At 42.4% G+C, this 27,854-nt stretch overlaps 1 protein-coding gene across 1 annotated transcript in view; it reads left to right on the top strand.

Moving 5' to 3' along the window:
* Window positions 1-27,854, top strand: part of DNAH7 (dynein axonemal heavy chain 7) — a 185,016-nt gene that overhangs the window by 11,200 nt on the left and 145,962 nt on the right. Inside the window, exons 6-13 of the mRNA XM_072120857.1 lie at window positions 1,118-1,298; window positions 11,269-11,341; window positions 13,270-13,395; window positions 14,621-14,740; window positions 21,202-21,385; window positions 23,690-23,869; window positions 25,104-25,373; window positions 25,654-25,781. Coding sequence (XP_071976958.1) covers window positions 1,118-1,298; window positions 11,269-11,341; window positions 13,270-13,395; window positions 14,621-14,740; window positions 21,202-21,385; window positions 23,690-23,869; window positions 25,104-25,373; window positions 25,654-25,781 — 1,262 coding nt within the window. The remainder of the gene's footprint in view (window positions 1-1,117; window positions 1,299-11,268; window positions 11,342-13,269; window positions 13,396-14,620; window positions 14,741-21,201; window positions 21,386-23,689; window positions 23,870-25,103; window positions 25,374-25,653; window positions 25,782-27,854) is intronic.

Here is a 27,854-nt window from a genome sequence, read left to right as displayed (position 1 = left end):
CCCCCCAGTATATTGGAATCAAGCACATGCCCCCAATATATAGATAACCAGCAGACTGCCCCCCAGTATATAGGTATCCAGCAAACTGTCCCCCAGTATATAGGTAACCAGCACACTGCCCCCCCAGTATACAGGTATTAAGTACTCTGCCCCCAGCATATAGGTATTCAGCACACTGCGCTACAGTATATAGGTAACCAGCACACCGCCCCCCAGTATATAGCTAACCAGCACACTGCCCCCCCAGCGTCTTTTTTTACTAAATTTGCTTTTGCTTTTTTAACCATTGCTTTTACTAAATTTGGCGTCTTTTATACCTATTAATTACTAATGTGTTATTTTCTGCTTCTGTTTTTGTCTTGTGCTATGTAACCCCACCATCACAGTTTTTTGACCTGATAAAGACGCCATTACGGTGTTGAAACGCGTTGTCATAATTTTAATAAAACCCTTATTACTTTACTTTGGACGTAGCGCGTCTTCCTATTCGACCCCACATTTTCCTTCTTTGCCCCCAGTATATAGGTATCCAGCACACTGCCCCCCACTATATAGGTAACCAGCACAATGCACCCCCATAGTATATGGGAAGCCAGCACACTGCATTCCCCAGTGTGTAGGTAGCCAGCACACTGAACCCCCCAGTGTGTAGGTAGCGAGCACACTGCTCCCCAGTATGTAGGTAGCCAGCACACTGGACCACCCTCCGCAGTATATAAATATCCAGCAAACTGCACCCACCACAGTATATAGGTAGCCAACACACTGCGCCCCTCCCCTGGTATATAGGTAACCAGCGCACTGCGACCCCCAAAGCAAGATGATAAATAATAATACAGACCCCAGAGCAGGCAATAAAAATAATGCAGTTTCCAGATCAAATGTTTGAGGACATTGGGGATAAATTAACTTTTTATATTTTTGGTTGGACTTTTACTATACCCAAATTACTATATAATTTAAATAAAAATTTGAATCTTACAATTTTGGACAATTTATCCTTAGAAATTTGTCCAAAAAATAAAAATATTAGTGTCTTTAAGTCGTTGAGTGCACAATACATTATTTGGCATATTTACATTTCCAGCTCATTATTTGCTTTTTTGCCCCACATTAGAGGTACAATTACTATATAAGCCATGGGATTGACACTCAACATGTAGCAGCCATGGAAGACTCGTGGCTGGAAAACGTCTTATGTTTGGTTCCAGAACACTTGAAGGTGTACACAGATACCATTTACATGTTGTCAGATGAAATGAAAGAAGATTATCTTCTTAGTGTAAAGAAGGCAATTGGTGAGTTACTTTTCATAATATACTGCATTTTTTTTTAATATTGAAATGTTGATCAATTTGTCTTCCTATGTAACATATCTGTATAAATAGTGTTCTGCTCATGTAGATTTCAAGAACAGAAGACATTTAAAGAATTTGAATAGATTTTTGACCTTGTGAAAATCTCCATATCAGGGCACATCCATTGTTTCTCAATATGCTATCCATGATTTTCAAGGACTGCATACTGCCCTTTTAAGTCAGTCAGTTTTTTATATCCACATCCATTTTTTCTTCCTGTTTTTTTTTACATCCATATGAAAAAGCTGGATGGTTTGGATGGATGGAAACAATTTTTAGCTAAAAGAAGGGTGTTAGTTAGTTATAATTGTGAAAATGTGGTGACAGGTTCCCTTTAAATAGTCAAGGACGAGCAAAACATGGCTGCTAACTCCTTAGAATAGACCATTAATAGGTGATGATATAAAACAGCACCCAGCAGTTCCAGCAATCCACTATTGGACTTAGGTGTTTGCTTTCAATCTCTTTCTGTAGAGAGAGTTTGAAAGCAGACACCTAAGTCCATAGAGTAGTAGCCGTCCAGGATCATTTCAAGCAGAGCTTCATTTGTTTAAAGCACACCTCCAACCAGGATTAGGATTGTAAACCAAGCACACTTGCCTGTTGGTGTGTGCCCCCTCTGGTTGGATCTGCTCTTCTGATGTCCTGGTTTTTACAAAGAAAAGGTTTTTGCCATACAAATACAATACAAATGAGTCTGACATCTATGGAGCCTGGAGCCCCTCAGGCACATTTTTAAAGCCTTTTTTCTTAAAAGCAAGGGCATAGGAAGCTTAAAGCTCAATGTTGCTGTCAGGTGCTAACCCCCACAGATCACCTATTTTATAGCCCATCCTATTTAGTGTTGGTGCTACCCTAGGCACTCTCAGCACTTACGCCCCCTATCAGAGCCGTGAAGCCAACACCTCTGCCCATAACCCTCAGCATATTACTAGAATAGATCAGCGCTGGATCCAGGAGGAGTCTCCACTGCTATGCTAGCATTAAATTTTATAAAAGCTTCAGGCTGTGTTCACACAAGACATTTACATTTTGTTTAAAAATACATTGGGCAAAATGCTAAATCACATATAGGTACATATCCTTAGTAGCAGCATGTGTGGTGTGTGACGTTGTTAGTCATCAGTATTAATAATAAAAGACAAGGCTACTTACAGAACACATAATGCATTTGATGCGTTTAGCCCAATGCATTTGAATTGTAAGCAAATCATGAGAATGCGACCTCCAGCTGTGTTCACACTCTGCACTTGAATTATGTTCAGGAAGGCAATTCCAGTACCGTGCAAAGTTTCACCAAATCGAATAAGTGAAAGAGGGAGTAGATGTAGCAGAGCTGCAACCTTCTGGGTGCTGTTACATGTGCTGTGACGCGTACGGGCTGCACGGCCTGGTCGCATATGCATTTCTATGGAAAAGCATGTGTTCAGGAACCAGAACCATTGTTTTAATGCAAAACACTGGGTTCTGGTTACCGCTCACATGTGTTTCCATAGAAGCGCATATGCGACCAGGCCGAGGCCTGCCCCCCCGTATGCTAGCTTGTTTTTTGAGTTCAGTGAGCTAGTTAACTTTGTGTGTGGGCCTAATGGAGATGGATAGTCCACACTTTAAGATCCTCCCTGCGCTTGGTGATGGTAAGATTTCCCCAGCTGAAAGACAATGTGGCCTTATATCAGGTGCAGACACACCTCTGTCCACCCAACAGGAGGGGTCATGGGTCCCTCCTACCTTGTATTACATCAGGAACCCTGGAGAAGCCATAGTCGTAGGGTTCTGTTATCATTAGACCAGAGAGAATCCCTGGATCGCATTGATACCAAACCTGACCTTTTTGCTATGGTCCTATTCAGAGATATTGATATCTCTGGATCCAAGGATGCTAGAGCCCCGGGGATTGGGCCACTGTGATTTCCTGACGATAAGAAATCCAAAAAATGTAGTTGCATTTGGGCTGAGATTGACCATAACTCCATAACTGTCCCTATTCAACCAATTATTTTAAGAGTTTTTATGGCTCTTTGTCTTCTTTTTTAAAATTGGAGGGAAAATCAGCTGAAGCTATAAAGACAATGCAGCTACCGAAATCCTTTGTATCTGCTGTAACAAGGTAACACTAGCTAGCTCCATTAGACTAATAACGTTGAGGCTGGGGGGAAGTGAGGGATTTGAGTAGTTTAAGGCCTCCCTTCCCCTGGTCACATTTATCACAGTGGGATCCGATATGCTCAATTCCAAAGACCTCCTCAGGAAAGTGATAAAATGTATATATTTGTCTGTATTCACCACTTATATGCTCGGCACGCTGCAAAAGATCTTCTTCAACCGTTGTTTTTTTAAATTATTTTAACAATTTAAAATAACAAAATATTAAAAAATCTTATTACAGCACCCCTGCCAATATGTAGGCAAGGTGGTAGTTGCGAATAGTGCCCTCTCCATGTCACAATCTATCCGGTGAGCCTGTGTAACTCACCCAGAAGGTAATGCTAGGAGAACTTACTTGTAAGTAATTATCCAATTATGTGGCTGTATTGTTAGCTGGAGTGTTATTGGAGAGGTGCTACCACCAGACCAGGGGGAGTATAAAACCCCTGTGCAGTGGGACCACATGGTGTTAGCTGGTCTAGACTGCAGAGTCTTCAGAGTGAAGAGAGAGAGAGTGTGTGCAGCACATATACCAATCCCAGGAACTGAGTTGGGAGACTCTAACCCAGAGCTGCAGTTTCCACAATTTGAACACAGCTTCACCTCAACTATCCCAGCCCGCATCTACTATCAGGCTGGTGCACCATTTCTGCGGACCACTCCAGTAACCAGAATCCAATATTAATTGTTTTGGCCCATTGTCTGCTGTTCAATAAAGAACTGTAAGTTGATTTGCACAAACTTGCCTCCGTCTGATCCCTGGATACCACTGCTTACCACCATGTGCTTCCCCATCCATTACCCAGGAACTCATCCCACAGACACTCATCAGTCTCCCCCAGGGAGAACCAGTATATCAGCCTCTCCTTATTCCTTGCACACACCACCTGCTTGAGACCTGCCAGGCTGTAGGACAGTTCTTCGGTCCCCATACCAAGCACCGTGACCACAGCGTACCCTAGGCCCCAATAGCCAGCCACTCCAGTATTCTGGGCCCTGGCTGCCTCCAGACCCAAAAGAAAAGGCTAGGCTAGGTGGGGGATGTTGTATTATAGATTAAAAAATGCTTTAAAAACACGTTTCAAGACTGTACTGGGCTATTCATTAGTAACTTGGCGTAGACTTAACACCTAAACATAGACCTATGCTAAGTTACTGATGAAACACCGTTTTTATAGCATTTTTTAATCTATAACATTTTTAAATATTATGTTATTTTACTTTTGCAGCGCGTCAAGAATATAAGTGGCGAATACAGACAAATATATACAATTGAAAGAGCATGAAAGACTTGGGCAAAATGAAGCCTGTACTGATAATAGTAGGGGTGATTCTAGCATATTTGCTGCCTGAGGCAAAAATAAAAATGCTGCCTCCCCTTCAGTAGCCTACCTTTTTTCCATTGCCCACACCCTGTTCCATAAATGCTGAAAGCTTTACTAACAATTGTTAACATCCCCACAGCTCACTGACACGATCTGACTGACTACAGGTTCTAAGAGTCATTAGTGGCATCTAGTACCTTATAGATGAGTAGAGATGAGCGAGTAGAGTAGAGATGAGCTTGATGCTCGTTCGAACATTAGTGTACTCGCAACTGCTCGTTGCTCGGACGAATATTTCGCCAGCTCCAGAAAATGGCATCTCCCGCTGTTTTGAGTTTTAACGGCCAGAAACAGAGCCAATCACAAGCCAGGAGACTCTACACTCCACCCAGCATGATGTGGTACACTTACACATCGATAGCAGTGGTTGGCTGGCCTGATCAGGCGACCTTGGAATAGACCAGCCCCTGCCCGCGCTGCTCGCATCATTCTCTGTCTGGATGCCGCTAGGGAGAGAACTGCTGCTGCTGCAGGGATAGCGTTAGGGTGTTATATTAGCTTACTGTTAGGCAGGAGTGAGTCTACAAGAACCCAACAACCCATGTTAGGGCTAGAATTTTTTTTTTTCTTTGCTTGTGGCTGGGCTTGCTGGCACTAGTAGTGAAGCTAGTACCATATTGTGACGAATTTGCAGGGAGACTTGCGAACGTTCTATTTAGTTCTTAGTGACACACATATCCATCTCAAATACCTAAGTGGGACAATTTATTAGGGGTTTGATTGAATTAGGCACAGTCCACATCTCTAAATTACTGAGCCTGGAGATGCTGCCCTATAGGCTGGTAGAGACCGAGGCCTTTCGCAACCTCATGGCGGCGGCCGCCCCTCAGTATTCGGTCCCCAGCCGCCACTACTTTTCCAAATGTTCCGTCCCAGCCCTGCACCATCACGTGTCAGACAACATCATCCATGCCCTGACCAACGCCGTTTCTGATAAGGTCCACCTGACCACGGACACGTGGACGAGTGCTGCCGGGTAGGTCCGCTATATATTGCTGACGGCACATTGGGTTAACATGGTGGAGGCTGGTCATATACTGCCGACGCCGAGGATTGCGGGGCCTACCTCGGTCCAGGTCTCTCAGGCCTACTATGCCTCCTGCTCCTCCCACCCCTCCTCCACCTCCTCCTCTGAATTACCATCCCTGGGCATGGCGCCATCAGTCGGTAGCTTTAGGCACAGCAGCAGTGCCTTCGCTAAGCGACAGCAGGCGGTGCTCAAACTGCTGAGCCTAGGCGATAAAAGGCACACCGCCCAAGAGCTATTACAGGGCATCACGGCGCAGACTGATCTGTGGCTGGCAGCGCTGAACCTGAAGCCAGGCATGGTTGTGTGTGACAACGGCCATAACTTGGTAGCGGCTCTGCAGCTCGGCAGACTGACAGATGTGCCATGCCTGGCCCATGTGTTAAATCTCATAGTTCAGCGGTTCCTCAAGACATACCCCAATCTGTCTGATTTGCTCACGAAGGTGTGCCGCATCTGTGCTCATTTCAGGAATTCCAGCACAGATGCTGCCACTCTCAGGGCAGCGCAGCGCCGCCTCCAACTGCCCGCTCACCGACTGTTGTGCGACGTGCCCACGTGGTGGAATTCAACATTAACCATGTTATCCAGAGTTTACCAGCAGCGTAGAGCGATTGTAGACTGCCAGATGTCAACTTCCACCAGAACTGGTAGTCAGGTCAGTCAGCTTCCTCAAGTCTACAATGAGGAGTGGACGTGGATGTCTGATATCTGTCAGGTGCTGAGTAACTTTGAGGAGTCAACACAGATGGTCAGTGGCAATGCCGCCATCATCAGCCTCACCATCCCGATGTTTGGCCTGTTGAAAAACTCTCTGGTCAGCATGAAGTCAGAAGCTTTGCGCTTCTGAAGAAGATTCCCTTGTTGATAGCCAAAGCACCCTCAGGTCTGTTTCTCAGCGCATATCGGAGGAGGTGGAGGAGGATGAGGAGGAAGAGGAGGAGAATGTTGGCGAGACAGAAGAGGGGAGCATTGCTCAGTCCTTCACTGTTCAGCGTGTATGGGCAGAAGAAGAGGAGTTGGAGGAGGAGGAAATGGACAGTCCGGCCAGTGAGGGGAGTGAATTCTTGTGAGTTGGGACTCTGGCGCATATGGCAGATTTCATGCTAGGCTGCCTATCCCGTGACCCTCGCATTCAAAGAATTTATTCCAGCACCGATTACTGGGTATTCACTCTCCTGGACCCACGGTACAAGCAAAATCTTTACACTCTCATCCCTGGAGAGGAAAGGATTGTGAGAATGCATGAATACCAGCAGGACCTGGTCCTTCTGACAGCACTAGCGGCAGAGGGCGTACTTCTGCGGGACAAGTAGCGAGGAAGAGTAGGTGAGCAGGCAGCTTTGCCAGTTTTATGTCACCCCAGCAAGACACTGTCACCTGTCCCCAGTCTCGGCAGAGTAGGGCTGATCTTTACAGAAAGATGGTGAGGGAGTACATAGCTGACCATACCATCGTCCTAAATGATCACACAGCTCCCTACAACTACTGGGTTTCAAAGCTGGACATGTGGCACGAACTGGCGCTGTACGCCATGGAGGTTCTTGCCTACCCTGCCGCTAGTTTGTTGTCTGAGCGGGTTTTCAGTGCAGCTGGTGGCATCATCACCGATAAGCGTACACGCCTGTCGACTGACAGCGCTGACAGGCTGACGTTTATCAAGATGAATAAAGCCTGGATTTCTCAGGATTTCCATTCTCCACCAGGTGAAAGAAGCTCAACCTGAATAATGTATGCACTCCTCCTCATTTTCCTCCTTCTCCTCCTCTTTGTACACTGAAGCAGAGGAAACTGGCTATTTTTTGCCAGGGCCAACTGGCTCTAGCTATAGTACTCTATGTATTTAATTTTTCTGGAGGGCCACCTACCCGGTCCTCTGTTTTAAACAATTTTTGGGAGTGCCACATACAGGCACTCAATCTATTTAATTTTTCTGGAGGACCACCTACCTGCTCCTCTGGTTTGAAAACTTTTTTGGACTGCCACATACAGGCACTATCCAAATTTAATAGTCTCCATAGCAGCCTCCACACGTTGTGTCCATTGCTACCTCCACACAACATCTCCATAGCTCCATATAGCTGCCTCCATACATCGTCCCCTTAGCAAACGAGCTGTGTCAGGCAGAATTTTGGGTTGTTTTCATGCCTTCCACATCAAACTTGTTAACTTTGTCGCCACCCTGCTGTGTAATCCACAAAATATACTGGCAAACTTTTATCATTTACCGATATTATTTCAGCGCTTCTTGCGCATCTGTTTACATTCCCCTCACCCGCCATAACCAAAACTTATAAGAACACTACTACACTTGATCTTATACAAAAGGTTCTTAGAAGTGCTGTTTGTAGCCCCCGCCTGCTTTGAAAATTATAATTTTTTCAAAGTAAACGCTTCTGGCCCCCAGGCCCATTTTGGGTGGGGAGGAGCCGAGAGACAGGGGCTTGGACAGGCGAAAGCTCGCCTGGCAGCGGACCACCAGCTCCATCCCAAGATTAGGCAGCCTCAGAGGCATCCATGCATACTGCCCCTGCTGTTTCCTGTCCATTTCGCCTCCACGATCCTCCACAGCGTCCACCAATGTCTCCATGCGCAACTTTCATCTCTCTATACCCCAGACGCTGGAGCGCGAGAGGATATATAGCACATCATCCCCTTATCAAACGAGCTGTGTCAGGCAGAATTTTCAGGTGTTTCACCAGATACATAATGGAACTCGGCGCATCTGTCGCTTCCATGCTGGAGACCTGAAGTTGCAATCATAGCAGCGCAATATGGATGCCCCATACTGTCGCTCTTAATCATGGAAGTCGTCTCCATGGCTGCCTCCACATGTCCCCTTATCAAAAGAGCTGTGTCAGGCTCATTTTTCGGGTGTTTCACCAGATATGTTATGGAACTTGGTCACTATGTCGCCACCATGCTGTGTTATCGACTAAATATATCGTCAACCTTTTGTTCACATAGGAAATCATTTCAGTGCTTCTTGCTCACCTCCTTTGGTTCCTCTCTGCCGCCTTAACCAGGCAAAATACTGATACATACAGTGCTACACGTTATCCTCGCCAAAAGGAGTTTTTTAAATTGGTTTGAATCCTGAGTCCATTTGAGGTATGTCGCCATGCCACTCTCTAGCCTGCCGTTGCTGCCGCTGCCTCTGCATGCCGTCTTCTATAGTGTCAGGGTCAATTATTGGATGTTTTAGATGCTATCTAGCCTCATTCGATCACTCTGTCATCGCCATGCTGTTGCCCATAATTTTGGCATAATGGTGCGATTAAGCAGCCATGCATGCTGCCCCTGCTGTTTCCTGTCCATTTCCGTGGTGTTTCCATCATTTTCTGAGGTTTCCAGGTGTTTGGCCAAGCTTCCCTTGGCTTCCCTTGGTCCCCTTGAAAAATGCTCGAGTCTCCCATTGACTTCAATGGGGTTCGTTATTCAAGACGAGCACTCGAGCATCGGGAAAAGTTCATCTCGAATAACGAGCACCCGAACATTTTAGTGCTCGCTCATCTCTAATGACAAGCTTTTCCATCAGTAAGAGGACTTTATAACGGGTTCTCCAATCCATGTCACTGCTGAATTCACAGGCAGATATCTGTAGCTCCATGCAGCGCATCTCCACCCAGCGTCCCTAAAATTCCACTTACAGTATAAAGTCTCCTGGATAAGAACACTGTGCTCCTAAACACAATATATACCCCTCACAACACAACTTACCACACTCTCCCCCACATACAAAAAAATATTATTCATTCTACTTGAATTATAGCATGTACAGCACACCAATCAATTATATATACAGCACCCCCTAATTTATTAATATAGACCCCCCAACATTTGGTTCACATGATTCAATTGCATTGTGTTTTAAAATCCAGTGTAAGCGTATTAGGTGAAAAGCATGAGCATAAAACATATGTGTAAGTTATTCATTTATTTATATAGGTAACTACATGTGCATATAATCACAAGTTACCACTTATAAAACACAGGACGCATGTGATTGAGCATTTTTTCCAGATACGTTTGCAAAGTGTTTCAAAACACAAAGCAAATGCATCATGTGACTCCAGCCTAAGTAATTTGTTGTATCCTATCACTAATATACCCCACCCTGCTATTATTAAGCTGCATATGGTTTTATATACAGTGCTACCCTGACCAATGTAAAAATATGGCACCTCCTAATGAATATAGACGGTATATATATCTCCCCCTCTAATATACTTAAAGGCCTTGATATACACCCCCCCCCCATTAAGTTATATACAGCTTCCCATCCAGCTTAAATAAAATCTGTCCCCACATATAAAGCCCTCCCAACTTATATATGCAATATACTGTACCCTATATACAGCCACCCTCTAGTCTAATTAAAATCCAGCCCTGGATTAATATATATATATATATATCCTTTCCCAAGTTTCATTAATATGTTGCTCCCATATTTAGATCCCACCTCAGTTTGACTACATACAGCCTCCCATAGAAACTCCCTAGTTTAATTATTAATTTACCCCATATATAGATTCCCCCACCCCAGTTTTATTATATACAGCCTCATGTATAGACACCCCCAGTTTTTTCCTATATATACAACCATTTATGTAGATTTCCCCATAAAGATTAGTTACATACACAGCCCCCCCAGTATAAACAGTATCAGGCTCCCATATTAATATATATAGATCCCCCAGACCCCAACTCTCCCACCCCCCCAAGTTAAATCAATAATTGACAGTAAAAATAAAAATACTGATATCTGCAGTCAATGTGCTCCCATGCCGGCCAGCTCTCTTCTTCCGGCTTTCCTGTCAGCCGCGGCTCAGTGCAGAGAAACAGGTATTGTTCTTGCATAGTACAGAGCAACGCAGGCCGCTAGGTAAGCTCTGTGTTGCTCCACATATCTAACGCACCTATCTAAAAGAGACAGGTAGGATTGATTTACCAAGATTTACCATATTAGGATAGGAAATTTTGTCACTTCACAAAGGGCTCTTACATTCTGCTCATGGCAGACGCGGCCCGGAGTACAGGTAAGATTTAGTATCTGACAAGTGTTATACCTCAATAAATGTATAGTAGTGTAATTCTGCTGCTTTGCATGATGATTAAGATTTGATTGCTGAATCTTTCCTGGTTTTGGGTTGTATGGGAGACAGGAGTTTAGCTTGTCTCCATCTACTATTTTAGAGACAATTTGAAATTAGAAATAGAGCTGGCAGTGAGTGAAAAACTGCTACATAACACAGGATACAAGTAATTTTTTGGCCACAAATTGTTCTACTCCTCATGTATGCACAGACAGACTACATGTAAGAAAATGTACACTTTTTGTTTCTTTTAGTTGACTTTGTTTTGAAAGATCCAAGGGAGAAGAATGAAAATAAAGAACCAGTTTTAGAACCACATCGTTTAGAGTAAGTCATATTCTTTAGAAAGTTCTTTACCTTCATCATAGTGTTTATCATAGTCCTTGTATAAATCTGCTAAAAGTGTATCAAAGTATCATAGTAAAAAAGGTTAGAAAAAGTCCATCAAGTCCAACATGTAAATTATATTGCAATATTCCAGAAGAAGGCAAAAACCCTGCAAGACTAATGCCAATTGGCCCAAAGCAGTGAAAATTTTCTTCCCGATTTATAATATGGCACTTACTTACTGTATAAATATATATTTTACCCATTAAATTATTAAAATATACCAGTGGTGGCGAATCTATGGCACGGGTGCCAGAGGCGGCACTCCGGGCTCTTTCTGTGGGCACCCGGGCCATTGCCCCAGCACACCAGACAGGACTCAAAGAATCTTCCTGCAGTTTCAAGCAACTTAAAAGATGCTGCTTTCGGTCATATTTTGATACTTATTTCACTACTTGGGACTGTAGGAAGAGGGAGAATGAATAGACAGGGCCTAATTATCTTTAGAGGACCTTCTGCTGGCCCCACGATTCTCTGTGTACAGAGGGACACTGGAAAGAAGCTAAAATTATGCAAATTTCCTATCTTTCTACTGTGTCATCAGAAGTTAACCTAATTAACCACTCCCAGTATGTTGTGAAGCAGATTAACACCTTCCAGATAATGTTTCTTTTATGGTCCAGTGTGGCGGCATCATTCAGAAAATTAACTTTGGAGTGAGATGTAAATTGGTTGTATAAAGTCATGGAGGCGGAGAGCTCAGCATTGAATCAAACTTTCCTCACCTCAGAATGAACTAGATATGGTTAGTGATCTGTCTGGATGCAGGACCAGGAAAGTTTGACTTCAGTGTTAAACTCTCCGCCTCCTTGACTTTATACAACCAAATTACACGTAATTTCCAAGTTGATTTTCTGGATGATGCCACCACGCTGGGCCATGAAATAGGCATTATCTAGAAGATGTTCATATCAGGATTCAAACCTGTGCTCTGGTGCCTGGTTCTCTGTCTCCTTGTATGCTGAGCCATTCAGCTAGTTGAATAGTTGTCCGCTGGACTATGGTGCTGAACCTACTTGTAAAACCTGCCACCTGTTTCTCCTGATTAGTACCGCCCTGAGTTTACCTTGATTGGTCTGCCTATATATATATGTGTCTCTGACACTTCCTCCTTGTGTTAGTATTGTGTTCAGTTTACTGAGTACAGCCTGTACACCCAGGAGACCTCCTTGCTGGAGATCTTCTTCTAGTTCCTTGGAACATTACCTTTGCTGACTGCAAGTTATCTATACTGCTCCTTTAGCTCCTGAGATATAACGGATTGTTACTCTGGTCTCTACACTCCTGTTCAATACTGTTACTGCAGCCCCCTGCGGGCTATCCGTGTACTGTCCCCAGCCTCTTCTGCCGTACCTGACTACTGGACTCCTGCTCCCGTCCCACTAGTATTGTGACAGTTCATCTGCTTGATAACATACTTGTAGTGGCTTATTAGGTCAATTTCTACAGACGGGTTCCCTTTAATTGCTGTTACATACGCCATATATGCAGCAACCCCTCTCCAAATTAATTATGTTTTATTTATGCACAGCACTACTATGAATTAAATTAGACAGCAAAATCATTTACGTACTTGCCCATATAATTATTTATATCTAATGCCCTCCAAACCTATGCCACTTATTATGTTTTTTAAAGCATTGGCACCCCCTAATGAATTAATATGCTACCACACCCCCAACCCAATTAACATACAGCATTAGCTCAATTATTCATACTATTTACTATAATAATTTAACTCCAGCATGTCCCATTAATTTGGTTCCTAAGGCTAAACAATAAAACTCAATTGGCTTTTACAAAAATACTTTGGGGCCCAGGACAGGAATAAAGAAAACTAAAGTGTGCTTTATTGTTCTGTGTTATAGATTGGAAGTAGTGCCGAAACCCTGGAAGAAGTCATTTTTATCAAATTACAACTTTATTAAGGAGAATTTGAACACAGTAAACCCAACAATGGCTGCTGTTTTAGATTTATGGCATTCATCATTCAAGTAAGTAAACTCATCACAGACCTAATTTAGGTTATTTTTATATTTTTATGTTCCATTTACTGTATATAACAAATTTTACAGGTTTAGCTATGGAAAAATTGATTAAAGTAGTACACACAGTTGAAAGTACATTAAAACACACTGGACGAGATTGATCAATGTGTTGCACATTAGGCCAGTGCAGAGTAGAACTAGACCAGTTTTTTCCTGAGCCAGATTTATTTGTATGTGTGATGCTGGATAACAGATCTGGAGTAGTTTAAAGGGAACCTACCACCACGATTCTACCTATAAAGGTAGAACGGGTGGTAGGTGGATGAATGGGACGTGAGGATAGCCCTTTTTTGGGCTAATCCTCACGTCCCGGCTATCCTTTAGTAAACTTTAATCCGTGGGTATGGAATTTGTGTTAAGCGGCTACTGAGGCGTGGAGTAGCCGGACATGAGGCTACACAACGCGGCTACTCCACTCTCCAGTAGCCTCTTTCCTCCGCCTACCATGTCATCTTCGGTGCGCAGCTCCTTGTAGCTGCGCGCCCTCATCCGAATACCCGGCGTTCTGCGCATGCGCAGTAGCTCCGGCCTCGGAGCTGTGGCCGTGCTACGAGGAGCTGCGCACCGAAGATGACATGGTAGGTGGTGGTCGTGGTGGTAGGTGCCCTTTAAAAGTGGTACTTTGCACCATCTAGGTGGAAGGATTACACACCGTGAAGGAAATTCAACAGGTATAATCTACACGAGTAGGAGTGCAATCATGTGGTCTGCTAGGACTGCAGATGAAGTAGTGAACGGTTCATGCTTCATGCTCTTAGTCATGGCAAGGTGGTCTAGTTTGTTGCGCAAAATAATACATTTTATGGGGCACCAACTTATTTTTTTTAATTAATTTATTTTTTTGGTGCATGGACTTTTTGCCATGAGGCCACACTACTTTTCACAAGGCCAAGTTCCTTTTCACAAAAGTCAGAAAAGTGTCTAAAAATGGTCCAAAATGCCTTACTTTAAAATAAAACATTTTTTGGCGCATTTTTTGTTGCTAAACTACACTCCTATTCCCAATTCAGAAAAATTCCTAAAAATGGTCTGAATGGCACTTAAGACAGTTTTTTTACTCCAGATTTATAGCACAGACTGCTTGATAAATCTGCCCCACTTTGTGCATATTTTGGGGTTTCATTTGCTTCTGATGTACATTTTTAACTATTGTTCTTTGTTAATTTCAAAGGCAATTACGTCTTGTTGATACTGATGAATTTCACAACCGCCAGGAGTCAATGGAGTTATCTATCTTCCAAAACCTTGTCATGAGACATATCGATTCTGCCAAAGATAAATTACTTAAAAAGTAAGAAAATAAATTGTCTTGTTATCCCATTAGCTGGTTCATTGTTTTCTGTTACTAGGTTTATTATTGATTTGAGACTAAGGAAAGTATTACATGAATATGTGAATATATTAATATATCTTTTCATGAATATATCTTTTCATTCATATTGCATGTTATGTATTCATAACATTGTATTTTTATTTACACAAACATAAGTTTCCTTTTGATTTAAACAACATGTTGGTGGATTAATATCCGCAAATGTTATGGGCTCTTTCGGAACAGTTTGATGCTGCTTTTCTGGTGCTTAAGCCTTCTATATAGCAATGTTCTTGCTACTTACAGTACTCTATGACAGTGCAACATTTATTTTTTTATTTTTCCAGGGCAGTTTAGAAAATGGAAACTATACTTTCAATGGTTTGTATGTGTAACAAGGCAAGTTATTCTTTTAAAGGGACCCTGTCAGTCAATATTGGATGTATTAAGTCCAAAAGGCAGAGAATTTAGCACTGAAGTCAAGCTCTTGCCTTTTCTGTAATTGACAGCTTTGAATAGCTCCTAGCGCTAGCCCATCAAGCTTATCAAGCTAGCAGACAATGCCGCGCAGTACAATAGGAATAGGAGGAGGGTTCTGATAAAGCTAGCAGTTTATCACTGCAAAAAATAGGCTAGCGCTAGGAGCTAATTACTTTAGTATGCAGCTCCTAGTGCTTTTTTTATGGGTGACAGGTCCTCTTTAAAGTTGATTTTATGGATGATTTCACCATGCTGGGCCATGAAAGAAACTTGACCAGGAAGTAAAAATAAATTATGCACATATTTAGCTCTGTAAATTCCAATACTAGTGTATAAAAGCTTTAGAGTGGAATTGGAGATGAAAAACCAGAACTTGATATGGTGTCCATAATCAATTAAATAATGAAAGTCTTGTTGTTTTGAAAAATAGGTGATTGTATTGGAATTATATAGAAGCAAAGTTTATGTATTGTAACCAATGCAGGCTTTCTGTCACACAAACCTACATTTGACTCTATTCCCACGGAAGCTGCTTTCGTTTTCTCCAGGGAGAATATCCCCCTCAATAAAGTAGATATAAATACTGCATTCAGAGAGCTCACCAAGACATATAAATCCTACATAAGAGCTAGTTGGGAAGTAGCCAGTTTGGAAACTTATCTCAAACAGAAAATAGTCTTTAGGGGATTAAGAATCAACCTAACCCCAAATGCCCATCAGGAGGACACAGATTTCCTCAGGGGATGGCAGCAACTACTAACCAAGAGTTCCCTTAGGATGATTAACTTCTTGTATGATTATGAAAAAGCATACCTACAAAAAATAACTAAAACCCTGGATAAAGCAATAGAAGAAATTCAAACGTTCAATAACTGCCCTGAATTCAAGACTCTAGAAGAAAAACTTCAAAAAAACCTAAATACGTTTACACTAGAGATTAAAGAAAGAAAACACCGCAAATATATTAGGGACTCTAACGATTTTGAATCAGGACAAATTTACAATACAAAATCTAATCAACGACAAAACTATTACACTGATATCTCCGAGTCCGAGAATTCAGCATCTGAGGAGAGAGCACCGTTTCCTAATAGAAGTGGTACCAAACGAAAAAATAAAAATAAGAGGTTGACATATCAACAACACTCCAAAAAATCTGCACATACTGGAGGGGGACACTCCCCTGCCTTATCATCTGTACAATGGCCAAGGGCAGAGCATATGCCCTCTATACAATCCTCAGCTATATCATCGCAACAATCCATCATACCATCACAAACGAATATCCCCGTCACGGCCCCAGTGACCTCCCATGTGAACCTCACAGGAGGACCAGGGACATACAACACTATTACCCCCTATGTAGTCACTACAACTACCCCAGTGAATGTAGGGATAAACAGGAGCTTACAAACAACAAATCCCTCCTCGGTTCCTTTTTTAGGAGCAATGCCAAATATGGCCCTGAGAGACAGGGAGAAATGGGGGTACAATGGCAAATAAAGGATGATATCTTTGAGCTGAACCAGAAAGACAGACTAGTGATTAATATATCTAAACTAGAGCTAAGTGAAATGCAACTTAGGGTACTCCGTAAGGGCCTCTCCTTCACCCCTATACCCAGTTTTGACAAATTCTCCTGGATAAAGGACATAAACCTCTTTGCTCGAAGAATCGCTCTACACAAACACCATACACGATTAGAGCAGGACCCTACAATCAATGATGAGAAGGTTGTGCAACTTCTCTCTGAATTACAACAGGAGAACCAGATAACCCCCCTTGATATCTCTCCACCTCTAACAAATCTGAAGCCAAAATGTAAGACCACACCTCTCTTCTCGCAGTACCCACTAATAGAAGCCTTTGTAAATATGGTAACCAGAGAGATAGAAAAGATGAAACCACACAAAAAGATAATTGCCTCCAATCTCACTAGGGAGGAGAATAAGGCACTTGAAGAATTAATAGCCTTGGATGAGGTGGTGTTTAAACCATCGGACAAGGGGGGGAACATAGTAGTGATGAGCAGAGAGGAATATGTAGGCATGGCCAAGCGTCTACTAGCTGATAAGGACACCTACAAATTACTAGAGAAAGACCCCACGGACAAATTTGTCCAAGAACTCTCAGTCATCCTCACGGAGGCGAGGGAGCAAAACATGATTTCCAAAGATGAATTCAAATATTTACTTATCAAGAAGCCGACAATACCAACCTTTTACGCCCTTCCAAAGGTACACAAACAGACAAAGCCTATCCCGGGGAGACCGATTGTCTCTGGGAATGATAGTCTCACACAAGCGATAAGCGAATATATTGATAAATTGCTACGACCGTTTGTCACCTCGCTACCGTCTTATCTTCGTGACACTAAGGATGTCATCACCAAATTACAAGAAATAACTGTGTCAAAAACCACCTATCTGGCAAGTCTTGATGTAGAGGCCCTGTACAGTAACATACAGCACACACTGGGACTGCAAGCAGTGACTCACTTCCTAAGCACTAAAGGGACACAGTATAGAAAACACAATACTTTTTTGTTGTCACTTCTTCATTTTTTACTCACCCACAACTATTTCCTCTTTGGCGGTGCCTTCTACCACCAGGTGAGAGGCACCGCCATGGGGACTATCTGCGCACCTACCTACGCTAACATTTTTCTAGGGTGGTGGGAATCCACCATAGTGTTTTCTGATGATCTATATGAATTCACCAAACATGTGATCTACTGGGGAAGGTATATCGACGATATCCTGATCCTGTGGGATGGTGACAAAGACCTCTTCCATGACTTTGTGACTCAGCTAAACAATAATAGGATAGGCATGCACTTCACATCGGAAATCCATCACGAGCACATTTATTTTCTGGACCTAAACATTACAATTGATGCACAGGGAAAAATACAGACCTCTATCTACAGAAAGGAAACTTCAACGAACAATCTACTGAACTGGCAAAGCTGGCACCCTACTCCCCTTAAAAGGGGTATCCCTATCGGACAGTACCTCCGCGCCAGAAGGAACTGCTCAACAGAGTGTGAATTTGAAAAAGAGTGTGGCGACCTTTACAGACGCTTCGTAGCAAGAGGTTATCCAAAAAAGACCCTACACAGAGCTTATCAAAAAGCAAGATCAATGAAACGTGAGAATCTTCTTGGCAATAAATATACGAATCCAAAACGTGAACCGATCAGATGTATTGGAACATATGATGGCTATTCCCAAGAGATGGTGGAGATCCTTGGCAAATATTGGCCCATGCTAATGGCAGATGAGGATCTACAACCAGTTTTAACTAATTCCCCCTCGATTACATATCGTAGGGGTAAAAATCTGAGGGACTTACTCGTACGTAGCCATTACACTGAGAAACACACCCCATCAACAACATGGCTACCCACCCGCATAACAGGGTCATACCCATGTGGGGACTGTTCATTTTGCAAGTACATGATCAGGAAAAAGGAATTCTCGGACTCGGAAAATAACCATCTATATCAGATTAGAAAATATATCAACTGCAAGACAACTGGGGTGATCTACATGATACAATGTGGATGCCCAAAGCTATATGTAGGGAAGACAATACAAGAATTAAGAAAAAGGATCTCTTCACACCTTAGTACAGTAAGAACGAAAAAAGACACCACGTTATCCAAACATGTACAGGCTGTACATAAGGGTGACTTCGAACACCTACGCTTCTGGGGAATTGACAGCCTTCGGACAGGCATTAGAAGAGGAGATCTGGACCGCAGGCTATTACAGCTTGAGGCAAAATGGATCTATAGATTGGGGACATTGAACCCCAAGGGTCTCAATGAAGGATTTACTTTTGCAGCTTTCTTGTGATATGAGTCAATATCATAATACAACATAATGTAGAACGAATTCTTTTGAATCCACATGGGCAATACCCATCCATATAGGCACACTATTATCGCATCGCTTTCTTCCCGACACAGAAATGTACACGGGGACAAGATAGTCTAATTCGCACAAGGAACTTGATATGCTGGAGTAAATGGAGATGTCCTATACTTACCCCAGTGTAGATCCAGATGTTGGGGACTTAGAGACTCAATAATCTTACTGTTATTAAAACTTGGATACTCATACAATCAAATGTAGTGCACGCTTAACTAATAGCGGCATATAGATATGGGTATCCTTATAAACACTTGCACACTTATGCATAACGCACATACAAGTGATGGCTATGTACAGATACAGTCATCCTTGTAAATGGAGACTAAGTCCCCTGACATGCGCATCTACGCCAACCCAACCGGATGCCTAACCGAAACGATATACACACCAGGTAGGACCTTGTGGTTTTCTGCACTAAGTCGGTTGACATGCGCAGGCCACGCCCCCTCGCATGATGTCACTGGCTGTGACTCCGGCTGGTGACTGACAGGCGTGAGCCACGCCTCCTGGTGCGACGTCATGGACAGTACACGCTGGCGATTGGTCTCCCTAACCGGGCCTCTTGACTGTGGCTTCCGACGCTAAGGTAATCTGACATGCGCGAACCACGCCCTCGTGCGACGTCACAGACCATGCACACAGGTGATTGGTCTGCTCAACCGTGCCCCGTGCCAGATGATTGGCTGCCGTGAACGGTCCCCCTTTGTGACGTCACGGTAGGAGTTTATATAGTACACCGTTTCGCGATGTGTGCCGCTAATAGCCCCGCTACCCCTGAGGACGCCACCTTGAGTGGTGAAACATGTCGGGGGGGCTAACTTGGCATTGATTTTAGAGCAGCAGGATGATAGCCATCTAATAGGGAATCGAGATAGGACCAAGTCCACCTCTGTTCGGAGACAGTTTGCAGTGTTTATAACAGGGATAGTGTATGAGGCAGCTTGATAGGAATCCTCCCTTCCCCCTCCTCCCCTTAGCACGCTGAGCACAGCGAGTAGGGAAATTGAGAGGGTTACACTTTAGAAAGGGGATCCTCAGCACTCAATACAGCACATTGGTGGCTCTGATTATATCCTACCCTTATACTGTGGCTGCGGTCATTACTTGCTGATAGTTTTAATTTTACACTAGTGGATGGAGTATTTCTTTTCAAGTTCTCAAATTTTAATATGAATCAATAAAAGTTACATTTTAGTGACTAATGGGTATAGCTGTCCTTAGTGGACATCACTCCCCTTATCTTTGCAAATTGTATTGGAATGTCGCCACTGAAACAAATTTTTTGGTCTAAAAAACAGCCCAATTGACTTTAATGGGGGGTATACAGCGATCTATATAATATTGTCATATTTCTCACTGCAAAGTGAACTGGCTGTGAGACTGCAACACAAAAAGTAGATCATGTTCAACTTTTTTGAAGTTTTACGGCACAGTCTCTCTATAAAAGTATATGGGTATCCAAAAAAGTGGTCTACATATGGTGTTCTCCATGTATTTGGTCTGTTTTGCAGTGAGTTTCCCAGGAGACCAGGTAATATGGGTGCCAGCTCACAGAATTTTTTGTGGATATGGCTCGCTTACGGTGGCCTCCAGGTTACATACGGTTGACACACTAAAAAAACAGAGTGCATACAGTTGTGTGTATGAGGCCTAAGACTAAGTGTAGTGCCATGATCTGGCAGCACAATTTGGCAGATGATGGCCTCCATTGTAGTCAATGGAGGCCAGATACGGTACGGTGAGCACGCGGCCCGCATTTAAAATAGTGCAAACTGCAATATATGCAGTTTGTATGTAGAGGTTGCAGTAAGCAACATATTCATAAAATTAGAAATTAAATGAAAACTGTACTATGATTAGTTCCTGTGGGCAATAAAAGCATTTTTTCCTTTTGAGAGTTTTATAAATCTACGTATACTGGAAAGTCATACCAACCTGTTGAAATTGTTCCCAACATTTGTTGCTACATAATTATTTTTCTATAATAGAGAATGATGATATTAAATCCTGTTATTTTCACAGATGGTTTCCAGAAATTCAGAACATCTATTACCAAGGAAACAAGAGAAAGCAAATTCCCAGTAACGGCAACTATAAGAAACTGGAATCTTTCTTTAATTGTACTGCCACATTAATGACAGAACAGCTGCAGAGCCTTGCTCTAACATCCATGCAGGATTATACAGATCTAATTGTACAACCACCAGTAAGTAGGATCATTACTCAATGTTATGCTAATATACTCAACATTTTATTACTACATTTTTTTTTTATCAAGGTCATTCAATACTGCTACATTATTGCTTGGCTTACAAGACATGAACACTCTTAATTAAAACAGGATACCCTACAATATGGGATGAATAAAGTGCAGTTTCAGTAGAAAGATCTATCTTTCTTGTATGCTGCTCTGTAGGTCCATAGCTAATTACGTTACATCAGGCTGTAGCTGCGCCTGCAAAATTGGGGAAGGCGAGCACATGTGAAGTTAAAAAAAAAAAAAAAAATTTGTCCATGATATTTTGTGTAGTTCAGTTTTCTTGGAAAAATTGCAGTTTACCCTTTAGTGACGAAAATGTTTTGCGCCATGCATTTTTGTTTTTTTGTAACCTTACCTCCCAAAAGAATAGTACAAATGTGGAGCTATTACTTAAAACATAACCTTTAATCACTCTAGATAATGAAGGACATAAAGAACCCTCACAAGCATATAAAATAATTTGTATGTAGCCCAGCAAACAACTTTTGCCTCTGATCTGGGATTAAAGACTGGTTATGGGCTAACCAGTATGAATACAAGCCAGGCCAAAAAAAATATTATTAGCTACTCAATGTGACACAATGATAGAAAATGCCCAATTTTGGTAGAAAAAATCCTCTGTAGACATGTCAGAGATACCAAATGCAGTGTTCGCTTAAGAAGGCAAAGTGAAAAGAGACAAAAAGTGACCAATAGGAGACAGGCAAAGAGACAGGGTTTATAGGTAGATATACCGGATAGTTCAATAGGGAGGTGATGGCATTGATTAATGAATCCCGATTAACCATATGACGTGAAGAATACCCTAAATCCTAAATGATTGACCAGAACCTGTCCCTAAATGGGTGCACTGTCTTAGGGACAAGTTCCGGTTGGGGGCAATCATTCAGGATTGTCACTCCTGAATTGAGGCATTTAGCGGACACTATTGTATGTCTTACATCATAGGGTTAATCAGGATTCATTACACGAGACTCGCGTTAATATTGTCTGTTATTGTGTCACATTGGGGCAGATTTACTTACCCGGTCCATTCGCGATCCAGCGGCGCGTTCTCTGTGCTGGATTCGGGTCCGGCCGGGATTTATTAAGGCAGTTCCTCCGATGTCCACCAGGTGGCGCTGCTGCACTGAAGTTCCCCGGAACGCGCTGGAATACACCGGGCCGGGCTGAGTGAAGGTAAGTGCAAGCTCCGCAACACATTTTTTGTTTTAAATGTGGCGGTTTTTCCGAATCCGTCAGGTTTTCGTTCGGCCACGCCCCCCGATTTCCGCCGCGTGCATGCCAGCGCCAATGCGCCACAATCCGATCGCGCGCGCCAAAATCCCGGGGCAATTCAGGGGAAATCGGCGCAAATCAGAAATATTCGGGTAACACGTCGGGAAAACGCAAATCGGGCCCTTAGTAAATGACCCCCATTGAGTCAACAATAATAATTTTTTTCTGGCCCGGTTTGTATTGATACTGGTTAGCCCATAACCAGTCTGTAATCCCAAACCAGAGGCAAAAGTCGTTTGCTGCATAAATATTATTGTATATGCTTGTGAGGGTTCTTTATGTACTTCATTTTATCTAGATTGATTAAAGGTTATGTTTTAGGTGGTATCCACATTTGTGCTATTGTTTTGGATCCCTAGTGGAGCAACCAGGAATTGACTTTACCTGGCTTTTTGGTGTATTTTGCTTAACCTCCAAAAGCCCAAAACATTTTAAATGCTCTGTCAATATAACCTTGTAGAGAGAGAGACAATAATGTCAAGAAAAAACACAGGTTTGTATGTGCGCGCTGCTCCTAAGTCTAAATAAGAAAGATGGGCTCTGGATAGTGACGAGTATTTTATTATTTTTCAGTAACGGACTGAAAAATAATAAAATACTCGTCACTATCCAGAGCCCATCTTTCTTATTTAGACTTAGGGGCAGCGTGCACATACAAACCTGTGTTTTTTTTTTACATTATTGTCTCTCTCTCTACAATACTTTGGATCACAGGATCTCCTGTGTGCCACAGGGTACGCTGCAGCCCACCACATCATTATTTTCTACCTTCACCCTCTCCTTCAAGATTGTTGACTCTTCCACTCACTACATAACCAGGAGCCACGTGTCTCTCTCTATTACCTCAATATAACCTTAACAGGGGTTGTTTTTTTGTGGGTTGAGTGTTTGGGGTACATATAATTTGTTGATCAACTTTTTTTTTGGGGGGGGAGCAATTACAAATAAATAATATGTTATTTTTTTTTCCAGAATTCAGTTCGAGCCTATGAACATCCAGGCTTTGTAATAAGACTCATTCTGGACAATGTTTCTATTAAATTTGAACCTGACTTTAATGATTATGAAATTGTGCTGTTAAATGTTTTTGATGTGATGGTTAAAGCAGTCAGTCTAGTTCCAAGAGTCGAAACAAAACTATATTCTGAATGGGTGAGTATTTGAGAATTTGATCCTCATCTGTTAAATACATTTGCATCTGTTACTTGCCTGAGAAAATACAGTTGTACTCCAGTATATTGTAGGAGCGATCAGAATCCTCAGGGTTCAAACATCCTAAGTGGCCTAGGAAAAATTTTTTTTTATAAAAAAAAAAATTTGAAGTTCAAAGCATCCCCTTCCCCTAGAATAATATGCAAATAGGTTTTCCGGGATGGAATATGGAGAACCACACCTCTTTTTGCTACCTTGTAAGGCAGTTCCCTTGACATCAATCATGACTTTCAGGAAGCCTAATGACATGATTCAGGATAAAAACCAAACCAGTATATCTATTCTAGAAGTAACAGATTCCCAACTATAGACAGCACTGTTTCAATTTGGTTGCATCTCCTCAGTACAGTGTAGGGAACTGGTTCGGCTAACCAGTTTGCAGATTGCAGATAAACATAAATAAACACACATAAGCATTATGTGTTTCATTCTCTGGTGGATGGAGATGGGTAATGTGACATTTATTCCAGGACAAGCTGACATTTTCATTGGGTGGTAAAATATCTTGATAGACCTGTCATTTTGGCACATGGGGATACAGGTCTATCAAGATATTTTACCACCCAATGAAAATGTCAGCTTGTCCTGGAATAAATGTCACATTACCCATCTCCATCCACCAGAGAATGAAATTACTGGTGTAAGAATATGGTGACGCAGAATTTCTTTTTGAATTCTTTTTATTTTATAAATTAGGTATTAAAACATAATAAAAAATACATAAATTTGTTATATTAGTGTTCATACTTATTCAAAGAATAACAAGGCTATGCAATTTCGAGCACACGGGGAAAGCCGTGAAAACCGAGCCGGAAATAAAATGTTACTTCTAAGTTCTGTCAATTTCACTGCTTTTGGAATTTGTTTCCTACTTCTCAGTACAACGCATGCACTGTTAAATAGTGCCATCCAAAGGAACAATTTATTATGCAGAAAAGAAGCTTTTTATGCATCTATGTAAATGGAAAACTCCAAACTAAAATCATAGCATTTGAAAGGAGGGAAGAATAATAACAAAATAGAATAATAAAAAAGGTCAGCAGGACAACGAGTTAAAAAATGATATGCGAAAAATGGCAGTGCTCCAAGATTCAATAAAAAGTTTAGGCGCTTTTATTACCAAGTGACCAAATCCAGATCATCACATATATTTTTTTTCTGTAAAAAAAAACAGGATCATCAACTAAATGTAACTTTAAAGCCAATTATTCCGGAAGAGATCTTGGAAGAACAGAAGAAAAAAATCAAGGAATTTGTAGCTCTGGAGAGCCTTTTGCCGAAGGAACATTTGAAATTGTATGATAAGTACAGCTTCATTATTACCAAGCAGGCAGAATTGGATGTTCAGCAGTTTTTAGCTGAGACACACACATTTGAAGAAATTATGAGAGAGTTCATGAAATATGAAAAACTCACGGAGGAAATTCAGTATAATTCAAGAAAGGTATGTTGTATATATACCTTCTATAAGGGACCAGCTGCTAACTCATGACTATGTTTTTATATGGTCTGGGAAGTAGGAAGATGCCTTATGAAGACTTTTCCATTAAAAGCTGCCTCTGCAGGTGTGTGCTAAGTCAATGCACAAGCACCAACCTTAGATTTTGATTCATTTGTGATTTGTACAATCTTTCCAGAAGATGAATTATTTATTCATTATTTATACAGTTGTTTTTTATATGCATTTGTATTGGCATGTAAATCATACTTTACTACTTTGTCAGATTGTCCGTTTAGGAATGTTTGAACTCCACTGTGATGAATTAATCCGAGCATTGTCCAAGAGAACAGAATCTATTTGTGGAAAACTGATAGGGAAAATGTTTACAGATCACCAGGAAAGCAACAGAAAGTAAGTTGTTCAGTAAGGTACATTTTTTTTACTCTCTTGTACAAAAAGTATATATACAGGCGGTCCCCTACTTAAGAACACCCGACTTACAGACGACCCCAGTTACAAACAGACTTCTGGATGTTGGTAATTTAATTTAATTTTGCCCGAGATTATAATAATCAGCTGTAACAGTTATCACAGGTGTCTGTTATGAAGCTTTATTGTTAATCCTGGTTCTTTTAACAACCCAACATTTTTAAAATCCAATTGTCAGAGAGACACCAAAAACAATTTTGGCTGGGGTTACAATTATAAAATATACAGTTCCGACTTACATACAAATTCAACGTAAGAACATACCTACAGAACCTATCTTGTACGTAACCCGGGGACTGCCTGTATATATATATATATATATATATATATATATATATATATATATATATATATATATATATATATACACATATATATATGTATGTATATATATATACTGTGTATACTTGAGTATAAGCCGACCCAAGTATAAGCAGAGACCCCTAATTTTACCACCAAAACTGGGAAAACCTATTGACTCAAGTATAAGCCGAGGGTAGGAAATGGATTGGTCACAGACCCCCCCAGTATATAGCCAGCCAGCCCCCTGTAGTATACAGCCATCCCAGCCTGCCCCCAGTAGTATACAGCCATCCCAGCCTGCCCCCAGTAGTATACAGCACTGCCCAGTCTTCCCCCAGTAGTATACAGCACTGCCCAGTCTTCCCCCAGTAGTATACAGCACTGCCCAGCCTGCCCCCAGTAGTATACAGCACTGCCCAGCCTGCCCCCAGTAGTATACAGCACTGCCCAGCCTGCCCCCAGTAGTATACAGCACTGCCCAGCCTGCCCCCAGTAGTATACAGCACTGCCCAGCTTGCCCACAGTAGTATACAGCACAGCCCAGCCTGCCCCCAGTAGTATACAGCACAGCCCAGCCTGCCCCCAGTAGTATACAGCACTGCCCAGCTTGCCCCCAGTAGTATACAGCACTGTCCGGCCTGCCCCCAGTAGTATACAGCACTGCCCAGCTTGCCCCCAGTAGTTTACAGCACTGCCCAGCCTGCCCCCAATAGTATACAGCACTGCCCAGCCTGCCCCCAGTAGTATACAGCACTGCCCAGCCTTCCCCCAGTAGTATACAGCACTGCCCAGCCTGCCCCCAGTAGTATACAGCCACCCCAGCCTGCCCCCAGTAGTATACAGCACTGCCCAGCCTGCCCCCAGTAGTATACAGCACTGCCCAGCCTGCCCCCAGTAGTATACAGCACTGCCCAGCCTGCCCCCAGTAGTATACAGCACTGCCCAGCCTGCCCCCAGTAGTATACAGCACTGCCCAGCCTGCCCACAGTAGTATACAGCACTGCCCAGCCTGCCCCCACTAGTATACAGCACTGCCCAGCCTGCCCCCTGTAGTATACAGCACTGCCCAGCATTAAAAAAAATAATAAACTTATATACTCACCCTCCGGTGGCCCCGATCTGCAGCGCTGCTCCCCCGATGTCCGCGCCGCTCGTCTTCTGGCTTCCGCGCCGTCTTCTGTACATCATGCTGGGCGCGGCCATTGCTCTCTCCCGGGCGGCGCCTAGTATGACGTCAGCAGCGGCGCCCGGGAGAGAGCAATGGCGGCGCCCAGCGTGATGTACAGAAGAAAGCGTGATGACAGAAGAAAGAAGACGGCGCGGAAGCCAGAAGAGGACCCGCGGGGGAGCAGCGCTGCGCATCGGGGCCACCGGAGGGTGAGTATATGAGTTTATTACTTTTAAAGTATTTTTTACTTATTTTGTGACTCGTGTATAAGCCGAGGGGATGTTTTTCAGCAAATTTTTTGTGCTGAAAAACTCGGCTTATACACGAGTATATACAGTATATATATATATATACAGGAGCGTTTGACCTATTGTAATCTTGTGGAGCTTCTTGTAAATTTAAGGGTCTCCCTTTGAAAAAGTTCATATTATGTAGATTTTTAATGGAACTTGTAGATGTGGCTTAATTCATTGAGTAAGAAAAGCTATATGTTTTATGTGAAGCACTGTGTAGTATAATGTCCC

This window comes from Engystomops pustulosus, chromosome 8 (genome assembly GCF_040894005.1).
Source record: "Engystomops pustulosus chromosome 8, aEngPut4.maternal, whole genome shotgun sequence".
Classification (NCBI taxonomy): Eukaryota; Metazoa; Chordata; class Amphibia; order Anura; family Leptodactylidae; genus Engystomops; species Engystomops pustulosus.
The sequence above is the reverse complement of the archived record's forward strand: the minus strand, read 5'-3'. Positions and strand labels throughout refer to the sequence as shown.